General features: G+C 52.4%; 1 protein-coding gene across 6 annotated transcripts in view; it reads right to left on the bottom strand.

Annotated features, from left to right (window-relative positions):
• CLASP1 (cytoplasmic linker associated protein 1) overlaps nucleotides 1–20113 on the bottom strand; it is a 268179-nt gene that overhangs the window by 17462 nt on the left and 230604 nt on the right. For 5 of the 6 annotated variants that reach the window (XM_082658008.1, XM_082658009.1, XM_082658007.1 and 2 more), the window contains 4 exons: nucleotides 19847–19997; nucleotides 14281–14527; nucleotides 12049–12239; nucleotides 9749–9877 (listed from right to left, as the gene is read on the bottom strand). In XM_082658008.1, coding sequence (XP_082514134.1) covers nucleotides 9749–9877; nucleotides 12049–12239; nucleotides 14281–14527; nucleotides 19847–19997 — 718 coding nt within the window. Of the gene's footprint in view, nucleotides 1–9748; nucleotides 9878–10798; nucleotides 10851–12048; nucleotides 12240–14280; nucleotides 14528–19846; nucleotides 19998–20113 lie in introns of those variants that run through there. The other variant, XM_082658010.1, reaches the window with a different exon arrangement.

Genomic DNA, 20113 nt, shown 5'->3' on the forward strand with positions numbered 1-20113 from the left:
GTGGCTGGTGAGGGACAGGAAGCAGGAGGCTTCTCTGGTGGCCCACGGGGCTCCTAAGGCTCCAGCTCCACCAGCAAGCGGTCACTAGTCACCAGTCATGCTCAGGGCCTCTCACTCCCCACACAGACACACACACGCAGACACACACACACACACACACACACACACAGACACAAAGACATACACACACAGACACAGACACACATATACACACTCAGACACACATACACATATATATAGACACACATATCATACACACACATACACACACACATATACACACAGACACACGCACATATACATACACACAGACACACACACACATACCCAGACACACGCATACACATATATACACACACACATATATACACACACAGACACACACATATACAGACACACATATACACACACAGACACACACAGAAACACATATACATACACATGCACACACACTCACATGCACACATATACACACAGACAAGCATACACACATACACAGACACACACATATATACATACACACACATATACACACAGACATATACACAGACACAAACACACAGACACACACACATATATACACACAGACACACACATATACATACACCACACACATACACACACACATACCCACACATATACATACATATACATACACACATACACACATATATATACACACACATACAGACACACATACACACACAGATACACACACACATATACACATAGATATACACACACAGATATACACACACATACAGACACAAACACAGCACACACACATATACACACAGATACACAGATATACACATATATACACACACATACACAAAGACACACAGATATACACAGACACACATACAGATACACACACACATATACACAGACACAGATATACACACACACATATACACAATACACACACACAGACACACATATATAGACACACACATATACAGACACATATGCATACATACATATGCACACACACATATACACACATACACGTATACAGACACAGATATACACAGATACACATAACACACACATATACACACATATGTACACACATATATAGACACACATACATACACACATACATACACACACATATACACAAACATATATACACACACACATATACACACAGACACACACACGGAAATGAGACTAAAGGAAGCCCATCGCGATGTTTCTCCTACCAACTCTGTCGCCTACGAACAGCGGTTTGTCCCACTCAGGTCCCCTGACAGCAGAGAGTCTGCTGTGCCTACATGACCTTTAACCTCTCACCCCAAGAAGGGCAGAGTCAGACAGACACACGCTCAGCCTCTTGAGAGCAGCGCAGCAGACGCACCTCAGTTCATTCCTCTACCAAGAGGAGCCTCAATTTTTAAAAATTCCATAGCGGGGATTAACAAAACACCTACTTTTACAGCTATCTGGATTAAGAAAGATGACACAGCAACGACTGTAGCTGCAGAGCCCGTGTGGCTCCGAGCTCGGCCTTGGTGGAGGAACAGCAGAGAGGTGGGGCTGGGCCACTGAGGTGCCCCGCAAGGCTCCAGGGCTCGGTCCAGAGGCCCAGGGCCTACGCCCAGGGGTCTGCCCGGTCCAATACTCACTCCAAAGGGCCACCCCGATGACCAGGCACGCAAGGAAACGAGGCCTGTGCAGGAACACTGGGCAAAGATGCACCCCGCCAGCCGCTGTGGGGCCCCGCCAGCTCCCTTCACTCTTCCTGAAAGTTGCTCACTTGCGCTAGTGACCTGGCCGGGCAGGTCCCCCTCACCCCCACGGAACCCCCGGGGCACCCTGATCACTGCACTTCATTGCTCTGCTGACACCGTCTCCCCACTAGACTCAGGGCTCCTTGAAGGCAAGCTCCCATGTTGGCCACCCTTCTGTCCCCATGCCCAGCAGTGTCCATCATCATGCACTAGGTGCTCAGAGTCTGTCCAACTCATTTCCCCACAGTGTGTGTGTGTGTGTGTGTGTGTGTGTGTGTGTGTGTGTGTGTGTGTGTGTGTGTGTGTGTGTGTGTGTGTGTGTGTGTGTGTGTGTGTATTTAAATGCTCAGTGATCGGTCTGTTTGGAGAGGGACAGCATATTGCTTAGAAGGGCTCCATCACGCAACAATTACTAGATGAAGTACTGTGCTTCCTCCTGAGCTCAGGCATGTCCCTGAGAGTGCGGTCAGTCCACGGCGGACCTGGCAGAGCCAGGCGTCTGGCGTGTTACACACGGCTAGGCAGACGGTGGAAGAGGGGGCCCGTCCCTTCTCCAATCGGGTCCCGCAGTGGGACACCAATGCCCTTCTACTGTAAGAAACCACTGTTTACAGGTGTCACAACATACTGGTCAGAAAGCTGAGTGATAGTAACTAACTGACGAAACCTGAGGTCTTAGTTTTTAAACATGGAAAAAAAAAATGAAATGAAATACTGGATGATTTCATAGACAATATTCAAGTTGGAAAACACTGATGTAGGGGAATTCAGGAGACCACCAGGAGGTGGGCACAGCTCAGTGGGCGGGAAGACACTGGCTTGGGAGACAGACTGGGGTTCAAGTCCCAGCAGCGCCACTTAAGTCTTGAGAGGAGCAAACTAGAAACCTCCCGGCACCTCTCAGGGAAATAAATGGCCAGGTTCACAGCGAGACTCTAACACGAGGGGTCCCCTCCTCCCCCCAACCTCCCCACGCTCTGCTATCATCCAGGTCACAGGAGTTACCCTGCAGGGAGCTGCTGGGAAACAGACCTTCTCAGGTCTGCTGAGCTGAAACCCCAACCCAAGGGGAACTTTGTCATATAAAACTCCACGAATTCTTGACGTCGCTTGCAGGAAGCATTTAATCAAATGTAGGTTTTCTGAAAATGCCTGAAAAGAAAATGCCAGAAGCTGCGCTTTAAGAAGGCCCATCTGAGGCCCCCTCTTTCACTGAGGTTAGAACAAGTTTCCCAAGACAGATGCTGTTTTTGGCAAGGCGGGTCGGCGTTCTCAACTTCCCTCTACATGCCAAGCTCCCAGCGGCTGGCCTGCTGCCTGATTCAGGGTGAACTTTAGGTTTTGCCCCTGTGTTCTGTGTAACATAAGAAGCAAAGATTATAAGTGTAAGCAAACAGAGAGCAAAAGTAAACACGGGCAGCAGAGAGGAAGGAGAACAGTACTGTCTAGCAGACAAGGTGGCCAGAGGCGGCAAAGATGTTTTCCAAGGGGGCAGGGATGCTGATGAGAGCAAGGGGGATCAGGCAGCCTTCTGGGCTGTCATCTACCCCAAGTGACCAAGACTGTTCTAGTTCTGCTGACTTTGCTGCAGTCTGGTAGGGAACACAGGAATTCTGCTTTTTCAAAGTTAGTGAAATAACAGTGTCTAGCTAGGAAAAGCATAATTTCCTTATCTAACTTTTTAAAAAATGAGATCATTACTCAGAATATTGATGAATGTTTGCTTAAAGATAAGGTTTCTTTGAGAGCACAGAGCCTGTCAAAATTTGGACTGCGTGTTTTAAGTTCACAGGGTTTGACTGGGCTCTGTCACCGATGCGGCAGCCTAACTGGCTTACTAAAAGCAAGCCAGCCAGCCAGCCAGCGGGTGCTCAGGAACCGTGCCTCCCGAAGGGAGAGGCTGGCGCCACCTTCTGGGGAAGGCCGGGGAGGCCTCACCAGATAGGCCAGGTGCCCGGCGTGTGCCCACCAGCGTGGTGCGCCCACCGTGGAGGGGCGGCTGTGTCTCTGGTGGGGCGGGGCAGGGGTGTGGGCAGCACTGCTCTGCCTGCTGCCAGCTCAGGCGGGCGCCACCGGGGACCTGAACCCAGCATGCGAGTCCCCTGTCTGCCGGACCCGGCACCACGGGACGGGGGGGAGGAAAGGAACAACCTTCAGGGTCCAAGTTCGGGGACCTGGCTCTGCCATCAACTAGTGAGGTGAACGTGGGAGGAGTTTCTTCTACTGTCTGGGCCTCAGTTTCCCTCATCAGTAAAATGAGGGGGGATGCGAATCTAGAATGCTTACATCAGTTTGGAGCGTGAAACCTTATCTCCCAGACCTCGCTGATGAGAACTTTCTCCCGGAAAACGCACACGTACAATTTCAGATGGTATAGCCTGCACGGATGGTCTCTAACCACACGGCCATCACAGCCCCCGCCCTGGAGAAGCGCATTCAGGGCAACACTGTCTCGAACGCGGAAAGGCTCCGAGGTGGGAGACTTATTCTGTCCCACCCCAAGGGGTAGAATCAGGGCCAATGGGGGACAATGCCACAGAGTCACAGGGTGGGCGCCCAGGAGGGGGCCGTGTCCCCACCCTGGAGGACGCCTCCGACGCCGGGATGGCTGGCCCCTCGGAAGAGCCTGGGAGGCGGAAGGTGGGCCGCGCACAGAACTCCTCTTCCGCGCCTCCCAAATCCATCAACTCCTGGTGTTCCCGGACTCAAGTGTGGGAGTGTGACGGCCCCTCCAGTGGAGATGCCGAGAGATTCAGCCGACGCGGGAGCCCAGAGACACAGCCCAAAGTTTATTCACCCAAATTTCGATAGCCTTCTGAGATATAGTTCGAGAAATGCGGTTATGTCTGCTTTACGTAAAACTGAAAAACCTCAGGCACAATTCTACTCAGAACCGGTCTATTTCTTCACTGGAAGAGGATAAAAGACAGTGTCTTCAGTGTTCACAGTGCCAGCCTCCTCGCCGCCCGACTCTGAGGCCAGCCCTGCAGGGCAGGCCTCGCAGGGCGTCCCAGGTCACCCCGGGTGCCAGCACTTCCGGCGTCCAGAGCTGCGTCCCGTCCCCAGCCACGTGACTGGCCAAAGTAGGATGAGGACCCAAGTTTCCAGACTCCAGGGTTCTGACATTAAACAAGGGCCCCCCGACTGCTTTCTGCAGACAGGGTTTCCTCTCTTAGTAAGACGCTCTGAGGCTACGGGAGCTAAAGGGCAGGTGTCACGTCTGGTCTTAGGAGGCTGGGCCCATCAGAGAGGAGGGGCCGTGTCCCCTCACCCTGAGTAACCGTGGGGCAGCGGCCGCCACCACTCAGGACTGGACACCATGCTTGGCATGTCCCAACCACCCAGCAGGGTGGGCAATGGGACCTCCACTAGTGGCGGGGTGGGTCCAGCCGGTCCAGCCCAGCTGTGTCCTCCCAGCCCACGGCCCTGGGCCTCGCTGCTTGGCTCACCGCCAGCATCCTCCCGAACTGCCCCAGACTCCCAGCGCACTTCTCTATGGACCCCACGTGGATTCCTCTGCTCTAACGTCACCTAAGCCATGTAAGTTTCTTTAGGTCTGAGCACCGCCCTGCGACCCGCCCAATAATGGGACATTTACCAGTTTGTGCTACGAGTGTCAGACTGTCTGGCTCAGCAACTTTGACCTTTTAAATGACTATACAGGTCTCTGGTTTTGTCTTTTTGTTAAAAGGCTGAAGGTTACAAAGGAAATAGGGCCTCTGGCTATATCCCAAGACTGGGCCCAAAGAAGACTGGAGACTTAGAATCTAGAAAAGTTGAGGTTTGTTACTCAGCAGCCTCCTCCATTATCCTGAGGCCGGATGACACACAGATAAGCATGCAGTCCACTCCCTGGGCTAACAGATTAGAAACCCAAGGTCCAGAGAGGTGAAATAATCTTTCTACGCTCACACAATGCACTGTTCTTCAGAACCCACTGACACACGGCCGCTGCCCCGAGAGGCTTCTCAGGGCCACTCCAGATGCACGGGGCCTGGGTGAGCCATGGTCAGAGAGTGATTCTAATTGGTATTTGAAGCACAACGTCAGCTCGCTAAAGTGCTTTCTCTCTGACACGCTGCTTTGCTCAGGCTGTGATATTTGCCAAGAGGTCCCCGAAAAGTTCTATTGTAAAAATAAATTTAGTCTGGCTTTGCTTTTTTAATTCCTTGCAATCATAAAACTAATTAGAAATGATTTCAAAATAAAACCCCGGGAGATGTAACAGTGGTTGTTTCATATTTACCTGAGACTCAAACTTCCCCAAACAAGCCAAACCACCTGAGGCTGGATTCTGATGCCTTAAACACCAAGGCTGCTGTGGGGCAAGAAATGTCTGGTGACCTCCTGGAGTGACATAAAACGAAGCTGATATTTTCCTCTTTTTAACAGGAAAATGTAATGGAATATTCATTAACGTGGCCGAGGTCAGCAAAAAGTCTCAAGTATAGAACATCTTCAAAGAAACAGAGTTGGTGCTCCTCTCAAGTTTAAACAGAACGGCGAGCAAGGACCCCAGCACTCTGGGTACCGCGTGTAAGCCGCAGTGCCTGGGAGCAGCAGCTACTGAAACGAGTGCCTCTGAGACGGTACGGATGTCTGAAGACGGCTTTACGCAGCAATACTGGTACAGTGCCTGACGGTGTTAGAAGCATGCTTCCATGTCCCGTGTCTGATTCTCGAGGCGGCCACGCTACACAGGCTTAGACAGAAGGGATCAAACCGACAGCTGGGCTGGAGGTCGGATGCTGGACCGAAAACCAGGCTTTCCCCCTCTAGATTCGCGCTCCCACTGACCCCAGAATCGCATGCGGAGTATCAGTGCTCTTCTTAGCTCTAAATCTTCTCATAATCATTGAAGGAGAGGTTCTGTACCAGCCCCAACAAACGGATTTCAAGTTCTCAGATAAAAAGTGTTAACATTAATGGAGTTGTTTCTTGAAAAACAGAAAAGGGGGCGTAAGATTTTAAAAGGTCACTATCAAGCCCTTCGCCCCTTCGGATGTTTGCTAAAAGCTAACACTATGGTATACCATAGTAACTTCATTAATGAGCTACTGAAACTCAAAAGCAAATTTTATTTACTAAAAAGATAAAAATAAGGAGCTAGACAATGAAAGAGATTTACTTATTCAAATAGGAAATATGAAAACTGTCTAACCGGACAAACACCAACTTTTAATTATTTATTTAATTACTTTTTGGGCCACGCTGCGAGGTTTATGGGATCTTAGTTCCCCGACCAAGGGATCGAACCCAGGCCCTCGGCAGTGAAAGCGCTAAGTCCGAACCACTGGACCACCAGGGAATTCCCAATACCAACTTTTAAAATAAAAACTTTAAACCGGTACCCGAATCCTCTATCTTGCTTATTGTAAAACATCTCCGTTAGCTTATGATGAATGATGCCTGAGACAGATTTAGTGCCCGGCACGTGTCAGCGTGTGACAAAAGTGTCTTGCACTCATAGCTCCTGTTAAAGACCCTGGGAACACAGTCCCTGGCTTATCGGTGACAAACAAGCCATCTTATCCTCAGCCCTGCTTTATGCATCTTCCCTAAGGGCCTTATGACACCTTTCAACTTATAGAAACTGCATTTCAAGAAGTGCTTCATTGCTACAGCCCCGCGGCCAGAACTACAGTGCGCACGCTGGCGGGGCCCCGGCCACAGCGGCCAAGGAAAGACATGTCTGGTGACAAGCGCTCTCACAGCCGCTCTGTGTCCACCTGCCGGTCCAACTCCTTCATCTGCCAAAGCCCGGGTTTTGCCTGTGGACACAAAACCAACTAGCTGTAACGAGAAGGAGGTGCCCAGAGCTGTCGCCGGGAGGAGCACACTTTGGGAGTGCCAGTTTAGACGGGAAGAGAGACTGGCCCCTGTCTGACTAGTAACCGGGTCTAGAAACACTTCGGCTCCTTTCCAGCCAATAAATGTGGGAATGATGTTTGCATGTGCAGACGAGAAAACGTAGCAACCAGAGACATACTGTGTGGGATATGCCAGCACAACGGCTACCACACAGACCCTGTGCGTCTAACTATCCGGCCTAAAAACAAACGCGGATTGGCAAAGCCAGAGAAAGATCACATGGAAGAGTTTTAAAGGAAAAGAAAAACAAAAACGAAAACGATACCTAACACCAAAACATACAGGTGCCCAAGTTAGAAGCTTCGGGCAAAGTGACAGCGTGAAGTTTCATAAGGAAAACGACAAGGGCACCAAGTCAAGGTGAGTCTGAAAGCATGCAAAGCAGGGGAGGCCTGCCAGTAACCGCACTCATTTCAGAACACAGTGTTCCCTCAACCAGCTTATCAGGAAATCAGTGACAGCCGCGTGGAGACCCTTGGGTTACAAGAATTCCACGGCAACTGAGTGCTGCTACGTTTGCTTTAAGCAGCAGGCGTTTTCTGCTTGTGTCCCTTATGCAACCTAAAGGACTTCAAAGTGAAGAACGTTCTCTCCTCAGTCTCTCGCTTTGCAGGGGAAAACAACAGGATCTCTCACGTAAACAGTAAAGAGCAACTTCTGGTAACGTATACTTCTCCGGGTCCACCGTCCAAATCCTGGAGGTTACGATCAGGACGGCCACTGTAAAGACAGACGTCTGCCAAGGGGATGGCTAGTGACCGCCACACCGTGCAGGTGGCTTTGTTTCACCTCAGAGTCACAGTCTCAATATGTCCTCCCCTCTGAAAACAACTGACATCGTATGTATGTAAAAGAACGTCCATTTCATGTCATTTTTTTCATCATGTATTCTCATTAAGGAGAAGCTATCGTGGTTAAAAAAAAAAAAAAAAAAAGAGTCAGCACAGACCAGTTGCCCCTTAAAAGACACACGACCTGGTTCACAACTTGGTTCTGCCAGGAACTGCCACGTGTGCATCACCTGACAAAGGATGGGACCTCCTGGACCTTCTTCCTCACCTGGGAATAATTACGGTGACTACTGTTAGCTTACCTGGTCCTCACATTTTTCAAATGAGTTATCTGAAGTGGAAAGCGTTTTGTTCAAACACGAGTAGGTGCTGTCGCCATCAGGCAACCAAGCTGGATCCCGGAAGTGTGAGTGAGTGGTTTGCACACACACCCATCATTCATGCACCTGTGTGGCACTAGGACTGCTGGGTGGAGAGATGCCCGGCCAGAGGGACGCCCTCAACCTCGCTGAGCCTGCAGTTGTGGTGGGAACCTGAGGGGGCCAGACCGGCCTCTGTTCAGTAGCCACGTAACTGCTGAACAGAGGAAAAAGCCATGATTCAGGGTCTGATTCTCGCTGTGAAGAGAAGAACTGCTCTAATCACAGTTCCTTTAATCCACGGCTGTGCTCGTGAGAGTCACACGGGAGCCAAAAGATTGAACTGACACATGCTTATGTCTCACTTCGGGGTCAAACCCACTGTTTCGCCAAGTTAAGTTTTCCAAACTTGGAACTAGACGGTTGTTTGCCACAGTGCCTTTCACTGGCAGGCGTCCCTGAAACCATCTCCCTTTAGGGCGCTCCACCCACCCCACCTCCCATGTCTCGATACGCAGAGGACTGTGGGCGGCAGGCCCCGGGACAGTCCAGCAAGCAACTGGACGAGGACCCACGGACTGTCCTCTGCGTGCACACGCGTCGGGCCCAGAACCGCGCCCTCCCTGCCCCGTGACGGGAGCCCGAGGAGAGTGCGGATGCCTCACGCGTCCGGAGCCCGCAGAGCGGGCGGGCTGCCTCCAGTCCTTCGAGCCTGTAGGGGGAGCCCGCCCGCACGCTCCGGCCTCACCTAGCTCTCCCGTGGGCGGCGGTGGGGTGACAGTCCCTCGAGGAGAGTGGGGCCCTGCGGGTGAGGGAGCCTGGCCGAGGGCCCAGAGCGAGGCTTGCACATCTCCATCCCCACCCTGACCGCAGGGGAAAGGGCAGACCCGCCCAGATGAGGCTCAGGCTCGGAGAGCCCTGCCGCCGGGGCACTGGGCCCGCAGCGCTGCTCAGACCCCGCGGCGGCAGGGCTGTGCGCCAGAGGCTGGCTCACCTCCTTGTGGGAGTCTTTGTGGGCTTCCAGCGTCTTCATGATCGTCAGCTCCGCGTAGTGTTTAAACCTTGCTGGCTGGCTTCTCAAGGTCTCCCGCAGCACCCTGAGTGCCAGCGCGCGGATGGAGTGCTGGGGCAGAGGAGAGACGGACATCAGCAAACGCCTCGCGGCGCCTCTCTGCGCACATGGCCAGCGGGGCCCCGAGACCGGCTCCCAGGCCTGGGTCCCTAGCGCCCTGCAGGCACTGTGACATGGACGCCAGGCTTCCTGGACGGAGGCTCCCACGAGGGTGGGCGCTGTGCCTGCGGGGACATCCCGGGACCCGGCACCTGAGAGGGACCCCAGGAAGGCTTCCTGAATGAGACCAAATGAGGACGACTGGTAAGTTCACTATCAGTCTCCCGGGGGGCGGCTCCGGATTTTCTGAGGCTCAGGTGTGTATCTGTAAACTATGTAAAAGGACAGCCCTATGCCCTATGTAAAGGGCACCTACATGTTTCATCGACACGACCTGTCAGACAGTGGACTCTCTCAGGACAGTGGGAGACCTGCCGATATTCCTGACCTTCTACGTGAGCAGGTCATGGGCGAGGGGAACGTGTACAGAACTCCAGCTACTTGAGGCCTGAGTCATGAGTATGGAGGAAAGCCATTCCAAACAGACCCCTAATCTCAACAACAGAGAATGGGGTTTACACCAGACAGAACATTCTGATTCTCTGCCACTCACCTGCACCAGCCACAGGCTCACACGCCACCCCCTGCCCTCTCCATGGCATCGTTTCTCCTCCTGACAAGGCCAACCACTAGAAGCGCTTCAGGTGCCAACAGGTACTTTGTCTTAAGAAAAGTCATCGCCGTTCTTCTACCTTGATTAACCCCACACCAAACCATGCGTCCCTAAGCACCCGAGAGCAACTGGAGTCACCACGACATTCGCCAGCCTCTGCTCACCTGTCTTCCATTAAGATCACCATCAACGTGACCTGGGCACGACCTCTGCCCTGGGCCGTGCCCAACTTCCTCGAAATCTGTCTGGTCCTACCCCTTGAGCTGTTCACCACACTTCCTGTACTTGTGCTTCTGCTGACCTACACGAAGCCTGGAGCACAGAGATGGAGTTTTACTTCTAGACTTTAATCCAGGGAAGTCCTAACATTTACTCCTGCTGCCACACACACAAGGGAGCGGCTGCACAGCAGGCGGGGGTGGGGGGGAGGTGGGCCTCTGATCAGGGTGCTCACGCCTTGAAGAGTCACATTCAAGTGCCACCGCATGGAGACAGCTTTCTACGTTAAAAATAATAATGGACGATAACAGAAAACAGTAATGATCTCTGCTTCTGGGACCTGTCGCTGGAACGGTTAACAATGCAGGAGTGAACCAACACAGAGCCCCAGGGAAGGCGCCTTTAGTAGGGTTTCGTATGGTCTTCCAAAAGTGAGCCTCTGATTTCTCAACTGCGTGTGAAGCATAAATAAAACTCCTAAGGAAGAAAACCCCATCATAAAACAACAAGCCACATTCCTACACTAGCAAAGTCTTAAGAAATTTTGTGAAAGGGACCAAAGAGGGAGCACGTCTCCCTCAACGACTACAAACCCAATAACAGAAAAACCTGCGTGGAGGCCAGGATGGGGCCTGTCTCCGCTAACTGACTGGGTCCAGAAAACCTGAAAGCTGTCTTGGTGCCAACAGGAAGCACAGCACAGGAGTGGAGGGGAGCTGTGGGCCCAGGCCTGGCCACCCAGGAGGGGAGGGGGGAGGGAGTGGGAGGGAGGGGGAGGGGGAGAGAGGGAGGGGGAGGGAGGTGGGGGGAGGGGAGAGGGGGGAGGGAGTGGGAGGGAGGGGGAGAGAGGGAGGGGAGGGGAGAGGGGGAGGGGAGAGGGATAGAGGGGGTAGGGGGAAGGGAAGGGGAGGGGAGAGGGGGAGGGGGAGAGGAGGGAGGGGGAGGGGAGAGGGGGAGAGAGGGAGGGGAGGGAGGCGGGGGAGGGGAGAGGGACGGAGGTGGGGGGAGGGGAGAGGGAGGGAAGGGGAGGGAGAGAGGGGTAGGGGGAGGGGAGGGAGGGGGAGGGGAGAGGGGGAGAGAGGGAGGGGAGGGAGGCGGGGGAGGGGAGAGGGACGGAGGTGGGGGGAGGGGAGAGGGAGGGAAGGGGAGGGAGAGAGGGGTAGGGGGAGGGGAGGGAGGAGGGAGGGGAGGGGGAGAGAGGGGGAGGGGGAGGGGAGGGAGGAGGGAGGGGAGGGGAAGAGAGGGGAGTGAAAGGGAGGGAGAGAGGGGGGAGGGGAGGGGGGTCACTCACGTCCTTGTCCCCCAGCGTCTCCAGCAGCAGTAGCAGGACAGTCTTGAAGTGCTCCTCCCAGACACCCAGGCTGTCCTCGCGCGCGATCTTGAGCAGCTCCAGCAGGGCGCCCTTGCGCTCCTCCACCCGCTCGTTGTGGTTGGACAGCTCTTTCAGGAGGTCCGCCACCAGGTCCGAGTGGTCAATGGGCACTTGGGGGACACAAGACAGATGCTCAGCACCCCCGCCCTCCTGACTCCAGGAGGTGGGCCGCGCTGGGCGCTGGCCTCACGTCACACCCCCAGCAGGTCACCTAGCCAGGTTAACTGTGAGAACGGGTGAGAACAGGTGTCCAGTGCTCCGGGACCAACACGCAGCGCCCTTCCCGACCTGACCGGCCTCTTTCCCTCCTATTTCACAGACGGCCAGGCCTGCCAACATCACGTAGCGTAACTGCTTGCAGGGACTTGGGTGTGGTTTATATGGAAGAGGGACATATCCTTTCTCTTTCTGTGTTCTTTTAAGACAGTGGTCCCCAACCTTTTTGGAACCAGGGACCGGTTTCGTGGAAGACAATTTTTCCCCGGACCGGGGCTGGGGGTGGGGGATGGTCCAGGCAGTGACGTGAGCGATGGGAAGCAGATGAAGCCTCGCTCGCTCGCCCGTCGCTCACGTGTCCTGCTGTGCGGCCCGGTTCCTAACAGGCCACGGACTGGTACCGGTCCATGGCCCAGGGGGTGGGGACCCCCGTTTTAAGAGACCTCAACTCTGAATATTCACTTTAAGTAGAAAGGATGAAAAAACAAAGACAAATCATTAGGAACCTAAATTTGTACTCACATATTTCTTTAGCTTCTAAGAATGAGAAAGTTGACGTCTTCAAGAACCCTCTCATCTCCGCCCCTGCCATCCTACCTTTTCCTTTACGCCTTTTAGCATATGGTTAGTGGATAAATTACAGCCAACATCTCAATCTCCAGTCTGTCTTAAACAAGACCAACAACTGGGTAAGTTAAACGCTGTGCCAGCTCTATGAGCAAAGAAAGGCAACGGTCCACAACTCCTAGGCAGCGCAAGTCCAAGTCAACCCTCCACCACCAGCCTCCTGCCCAGCAGATGGACGGCTGGGTACAGACCGACCTGCTCCCCACTGGCAAGTAGCAATCAACAGCCAAGGGGTCACGCTCTCAAGCCCCGAAGCTACTTGTGCTTTCAGACCGTGGAAGGCCTTCTCTTCTGTCTTAGGGTCCCATCACTGCCTGATCCACCGAGAGCGCAGTTTTCTTCCTTTCATGTTCCCCTGGATCCAGCAGCCACTGCTAACATGGCCCTCGCCTCTACGCCTGCCACCACGATGAGCCTGTTTCCCCTGACGGGGCCTTGCACTCTGGGGCCGGGGGCTGTGTCTCGTTTCCCTGCACAACCAGCCCTGGCAAGCCACAACCTTTGTGACACACAGTAGGCCTTCACTGAATGTTAACTGCTTAGAATTCTGATTTAAGGTCCTAATATAATTCTTCATTCAAAATTGAAAACAACATAAAATAGCAGGCTTGGAAACAAAGTATACATATATAAGATTTTTTAAATTAATTATTAAGTTGAAATAAACCAGAACACATGAACACGCCAGTGAGGTGAAAAGAGAAAAAAATAACTTCCAGATAAAAATACTTCATAGCAATAGGTACTCACTCACTTGTTACTCAGTAATGGACACTGGTCTTAACACAAGTGTCAGAAAAAAACCCAGACCAGTTCTGCTCCATATCAAGTGTGTTATTATACTTGGGGCAGTAACTTCACCTTTCTGGACCTCAGTTTCCTAACCCGTATGATGGGAATGATCCCTGTCTCAGCAGCCAGCACACACCACGCAGGTGCCCAGGGCAGGTTAGATCCCCTCCCCACCCACAGCACCGAAGGTGACACAAGCAGCTCGGGAGACCTGGCTCAAATGCTGCTGAGAGAGCAGCGGGAAGCCACCCAACAGGGGTCCGGGCCTCCCGGCCACAGAGCTGGACGGGAAAGCGCACACCAGAGGCTGCACCTGGGCGCCCCATTGCCCACGCCCCGCTCTCACCGCCGCCCGGGTCGTGGTTCCTCACAAGGCCTTCCCCATGGATCCTCTGTGTGCCCCCGCGCCCAGGCACACAGACGACTGAGCAGAGCAGGCCCCCAGTCCACCCTCGCGTGCCCAGAGCTGCCCTGGTTGGGGGGTGGGGGGTGGGAGTGGCACCGGGAGAGACAGACCGTCTCGCAGCTGCTCCATGTCATCGTCGAACACAGCCTCCTTCAGGGCCGTCTTGTCGTAGCTGCTGATGGTGTCCGAGTAGGGGTAGGGGCTGTAGTCCCGCGCCCGTGGCCCCGGGAAGGCACGCGGGGGCTGGGTGTTGAGGAGGGAGGTCTTGTTGTCCAGAGCCGTCCGGCCTCCTTCCACTGCGTCGCTGCCGCCCCGGCCCTCGGTGGCGGGGGAGGTGATGCCACCGTCGCGGGACACCTGGGGCACAACACACTGTCAGTTCCTTTTCAGTGCTTGTCTCAAACTTTTCCTTTAAATCTTCACAATTATTAGGAGAGCCAGAGATTTCTCACTTGAAGTCTGGCCACTGACAAAAGGACGGTTGTTAGTGCCTCCATTTGTAAATACCTAGCTCATAAGCTACCTCAGAGGGGACAGAACACGCTGATGTTCTCATCTATTCATTCATTAGTTTACAAGGAATGTCTGTTTGACTTTGCATTTGCTGACTAATTTGACTCATTTTTGACAGATTAGTGACATGAAATTCTGAGGAGCCCTTGAGAAGGCAGTCTGCACACCTGGCACCCCCAGTTCCCCAGGAACCTCAGGTGCCCACAACACCCCAGCCAACTTCCTTCACCACCGACAGGACGGGTTTTCTCACTGACACCCTGACACAACGCCATGGACAAACGCTCCCCCGATGACCCTCTCGAGACCTACAGTGGTCCCACCACCCACGAGTCCCCTGCTATATTCCCCTCAAGTGGTGAAACGTCTCACTATGGAGAACATGACATCCCCCAGGCAGATGGCTTTTCCTTTGGGGATTTCTGACTCTCAGAACTGGTCTTTACACTGGTCAAAGAACAGGTCTTTAATATTGTCTGAAAATGTTTTTCCTGATATGTGCTGAGTTTTGTCTTCAACTAGTGAAACCTCTGGGCCCCTGGCCCTTGTGTCATGTTTCTGACCCCCTTCTCTCCCCGAGGTCCTTTCTTCTGTGCACACTGGCCTGTCTGGCTCCCTTTGCAGGGAACAGAGCAAGTGTGGCTGACTGAAGGGGACAGAGCAAAACGGTCACTTCCCTCATCTCAGACGCGTGACTACAGGACAGTGGGGGAACCACTTCCAGGCAGCCAGACCACCCTGGTGAGCCCTGTGGCACCTTTTACTTGTGCTGCTGACAAGGTGCACCGCTGTCACCCACGCTTATGCCTTTGTGCGGTTTTTATTGTAGTTTTATATATGTATGTTAAAAAGTCAATCATGTAATTCATACGCGTATAATCCAGTGACATTAAACATGTTCACAATGTGGTGTAACCATTACCACTATGTTATACTTTGGGCAAAACTTTTTCATCTTCCCCAACCGAAACTCTGTACCTATTAAATAATAACTCCCTGCCCCTTCCAGCCCTGGAAACCTCTGTTCTACTTTCTGTCTCTATGAATTTGACTGTTCTAGGGACATCATATAAGTGGAATCACACAGTGTTTGTCTTTCTATGTCTGGCTTATTTCACTTAGCATAATGTTTTCAAGGTCCATTCACGTTGTAACGTGTCAGTATTACATTCCTTTTTATGGCTGAATAATATTCTATTGCATGTGCACACTACGTTTTGTTTATCCGTTTATTTGTTGATGGACACTCGGGCTGCTTCCACCTTTGGGCTACTGTGCCTAACACCACTCTGAACACTGGTACACAAATATCTGTTCAAGTCCCTTCTTTCATTTCCTTTGGATATACACCTAGTGGAACTGCTGGGATGCGTTTGGTTCTTACACATCCCACCCAGAAGATTTTGTCCTAATATAACTGTTAGGATATAAAAGAATATATAATATGTGTACAAACATGAACAAAATGAGACTTAACAGGGGTTTTCTCTCGGTATAAGATGATTCATGGATGATTTTAATTTTTTTCTCTTTGTAACTCTCTTCTAAAAGTAAAACGTATATGACTAATATAATGAAAAGATTATTTATAAAAGGAGAAAGGGTTTAAAAACTTCAGACATTCAAAAAAGAAAGCTAGGGCTTCCCTGGTGGCGCAGTGGTTAAGAATCCGCCTGCCAATGCAGGGGACGTGGGTTGGAGCCCTGGTCCAGGAAGACCCCACATGCCACGGAGCAACTAAGCCCGTGCGCCACAACTACTGAGCCTGAGCTCTAGAGCCCACAAGCCACAGCTACCGAGCCCACGTGCCACAACTACTGAGCCTGCACTCTAGGGCCCGAGAGCCACAACTACTGAAGCCCTTGTGCCTAGAGCCTGTGCTCCGCAACAAGAGAAGCCACCGCAGTGAGAGGAAGCCCGTGCACCGCAACCAGAAGGAGCCCCCGCTCGCCACAACTAGAGAAAGCCCACGCGCAGCAGCGAAAATCCAATGCAGCCAAAAATAAATAAAATTATTTATTAAAAAAAAGAAAAATAGAAAACTAAACTCCTAATACTAATCACTTTTAACAACAAAATCGTACTTTCTTAACTCGGTATATTACCCCAGTCTTAGTCTGCATGCAGATTTTATAGAGTGGGAATCACAGTGCACAGTACAGCATATATTTTGCTTTCCTCAAAGGATCAGCACGTCCCACGTAAATAAAAACTTTGCAGCCATAATGTTTAATCACACCACTATTTCTTGTGTTTTAATAAGATTTACTGCCTGATTCCCCTTCTGTGTTTTCCTTAATGTTTTTGTTTCTTGCTATTATAAATAATGCTGAAATAAGCTACTTTGTGTAAATAACGTCTTTCTTCCCTTTTGTCAAGTTTGTTACTCGGCGCAGATTGCCAGAAGTTAGATTTTTGGATAAAGGATATGAAACTTAAAATCGCTTTTGCTGAATATGCCTTTTCACTGAGCTCCAAAAGAGCCGCATCAATTTTCCAGGCCATCAGTACTACACTCGTTCCCTATGTCCCTTCTGGCATCAAGTGCTCTAATTTCTACTTGAAACAAAGAAATGGAATCTCAGAATCTGCCTGTGGGATTTCTGTAACTGCCCGGAAGGCTGGACATGCACGCGTTTGTGTCTGTCTCTGCCTGTGTGACCCACCCTCCCCCTGGATGTGACCTGCGCCCTGACGGACTCTGTCTGACCAGACTGGGCCCGCTGGTCAAGCTTGAGCAGAGAGATGCGGGTGCCTGACTCTTCCACACTTAGTGCACTTTTATAGCGGCTTCTTAGCTAACATTTGGTGACGAGTGGCGAAGATGCTGACTTTGGACTTCCTCAACTCTTCCTTTTCCCCTCCCCGCCCCTCTGAGCCGAGACCCGTCAGCGCCCCGTCTGCCACCCCCTGCCAGTCCCGCAGCCCCTCCTGGCCCCCCGCTTCCCCATCCTGGTACGGGCCTGCTCTCTCCACCTTCCCCCCACTCCTTTCAACATCCGGCATGGTGTTTTTTCATACTTTGAAAAGTTGGAAACAACTTAAACGTTCCCAAATAGGGCACCGAGGACATCCTTACGCTGAACTATCATCCAGCCACAAGAAGGCACATGAAAGATGACACCACACAGGAGGCACCCTATGAAGTCAGCTTTACCTTAAAGAACACACTCCATACACCCCTGCACACACAGACATGTACAGGTACACCTAAGGGGATAGAAAGATGCACACCCAAGTGTTAATGGTGGCTCTCTCTAAAGGTGTTTTTTCTTCCTTCTTTTCTTTACATGCTGGCTATACACCTCCGTCATCCAGCTTCTCCTGGGGCCTCTGCTGTTCCTGGCAGGACTTCTGTTTCCCTGATCAGAACCACACCCGACCCCAAGTTCCTCGCATGCACTTCAGAAGCCTTTCCCGTCTCCTCAGCACAAGCGCTGCCCGTGGACAGCAGAGCTGCCAGCGTGGACACCCTCCAAGTCCTGCTCCCACAGGCCCACTCCTCTCCCGGCTAAGGCCAACCCGCTGCCGGTTGGCTAAGGCCAACCCGCTCCCCCAGGGCCCCCGTCTCGCCACCTCCCCACGTCCTTAAGGACCCGTGTCCATGAATTGTCCACTGCCCCCACTGCAGAGCCAACACCTTTCTCGCCACACGGGCCAGGTCTCTCCCACTGCACACCCGCCGTCGGCCCCTCCTCGCTCCAGCCTGTGCTCGAGTCGGCCCTCGGCCCACTGTGACCTCGTGTCCACTCCCAGCTCTGCTCTCAGCTCTGCTCACAACACCCAATGGACTCCCGGAGAAACTAACCCTGGAAACTGCAGACTGTGATTAGGTCTAAAAGCTATTTAAGAAAAAGAAGATGGAAGTCCAGACGGGGGCCCAATCTCAAAGAAAAGGTCTTGGCCCTACATCCAAACACCGGTGAGTAACTGTGTGTGGTTTAAATATTCTAGATTAAAATAGACTATTTAATGCAGACAGTAAAAAAAAGATCCAGTGGAGCCCTTTCAGTCCACGTCTGACTCGAGACCCCTTTGGCTGGAACATCCTTCCCGAAAGCCCCCCTCAAATTCCAGGACGCCACGTTCTCCTCTGCTCTCCTTCTTGAGCCCGCTTCTTCTGTCTTTCCCTTCGTGGTGATGCTCCTGAGGATTCGGCCCTTACCCTCCTCCACTTGGCTGATTTCACTTACTTTTCTTCAGTTACCATCAAGCATCTAGTCAGTGTCCCTCAAACCTCCACCTGCAGCCCAAATCGCCAGCCTCAACTCCAGGCTGCGCACCCGAAGGCCCATGGCTGCGTCTGCTTGGATGTCTCACTGCGCTCCACAGGGGTCCACACCGCCTCTTCTCCCCGTGACATCACCTCACTGCGGTGCAGCAGCACTTCCTCAACAGTCCCTGCCGGACTCTCCGGCTCTCCCGCTTCTGCTCACGCGCTACACGACCCAGCTCCCTCCTGGGTCACTCCCCATCGCAGAGTGACAGCGACCCTCCTCAGACGTGCGTGGGACCATGGCTCTTCCCTGGTTAAAAATCCTTCAGATTCTTCAGGGACCCCAGAGTAGTCTGGACGATGGCTGTGCACCCCCTGGTGTGAGGGCCCTTCTCTTCCCAGGGCCTCCCCAACACCAGGGCACGCCCACCCTCTCCCTCCCCCCGTGCCCACTCCCACCCCTCTGCCTTCTCACAGGCCCCTCTCAGACGACAACCTCCTACTTGACCCGACAAGTGCCTCGTGACCTCGTGGGCTCCGTGCTCAGAGGGTGACATCGTCTCCTCTGCAGATCTGTCCTGCGCCACTCTGCCCCTCTGCAGGAGGCTGCAGCTCACGGAGAGCCACGCTGGCGTCGGGCGCAGGCTCACTGTTTTTATCATATCAGAGGAACAAAAACGTGTCCAGGATAAATGAAAGCCAGCTGAGAAAAAGGGCATTTAACATTCTTCACCAAGATAGCTGAGGGCTGCTGCAATTTCATAAAGTTGCCTTGGGCCTCTTAAAATCATACCATTCTAACTACGAGATAAAAATAATGTTGGAGTTCAGTAATCCCCGCGGTCAGCGTTCAGGAGTATCCCTTAAGGGACACACAGCTCTCTACCGGCCTGGGTGGTGACCGCCCCCTCACTGATGAATGGCCCTGTTAGCCTGCGGGTACTCACGACATCACAGTCCTTCCTGCCGTCTCTTTTAATGGGCTCATTCAGATCCTCCTGGCTTCGAAAACTAAACTTTTCGATGGCTTCTGTCACTCCACGCAAAGAACTATAGATTTCTTCAGAGTTCAGGTTCTCGGTATCATAGTCCAGCATGCTAAAGAGCAAAAATATTTCATTTCTTAAATTAAGGCACATGCATAAAATTGAGGTATGGGTAAAAATGACTTCTAATCATTTACGGAGTAAGACATAATTATAGTTTCTTTAGGT

Source organism: Grampus griseus (assembly GCF_964374135.1).
Source record: "Grampus griseus genome assembly, chromosome: 7".
Classification (NCBI taxonomy): Eukaryota; Metazoa; Chordata; class Mammalia; order Artiodactyla; family Delphinidae; genus Grampus; species Grampus griseus.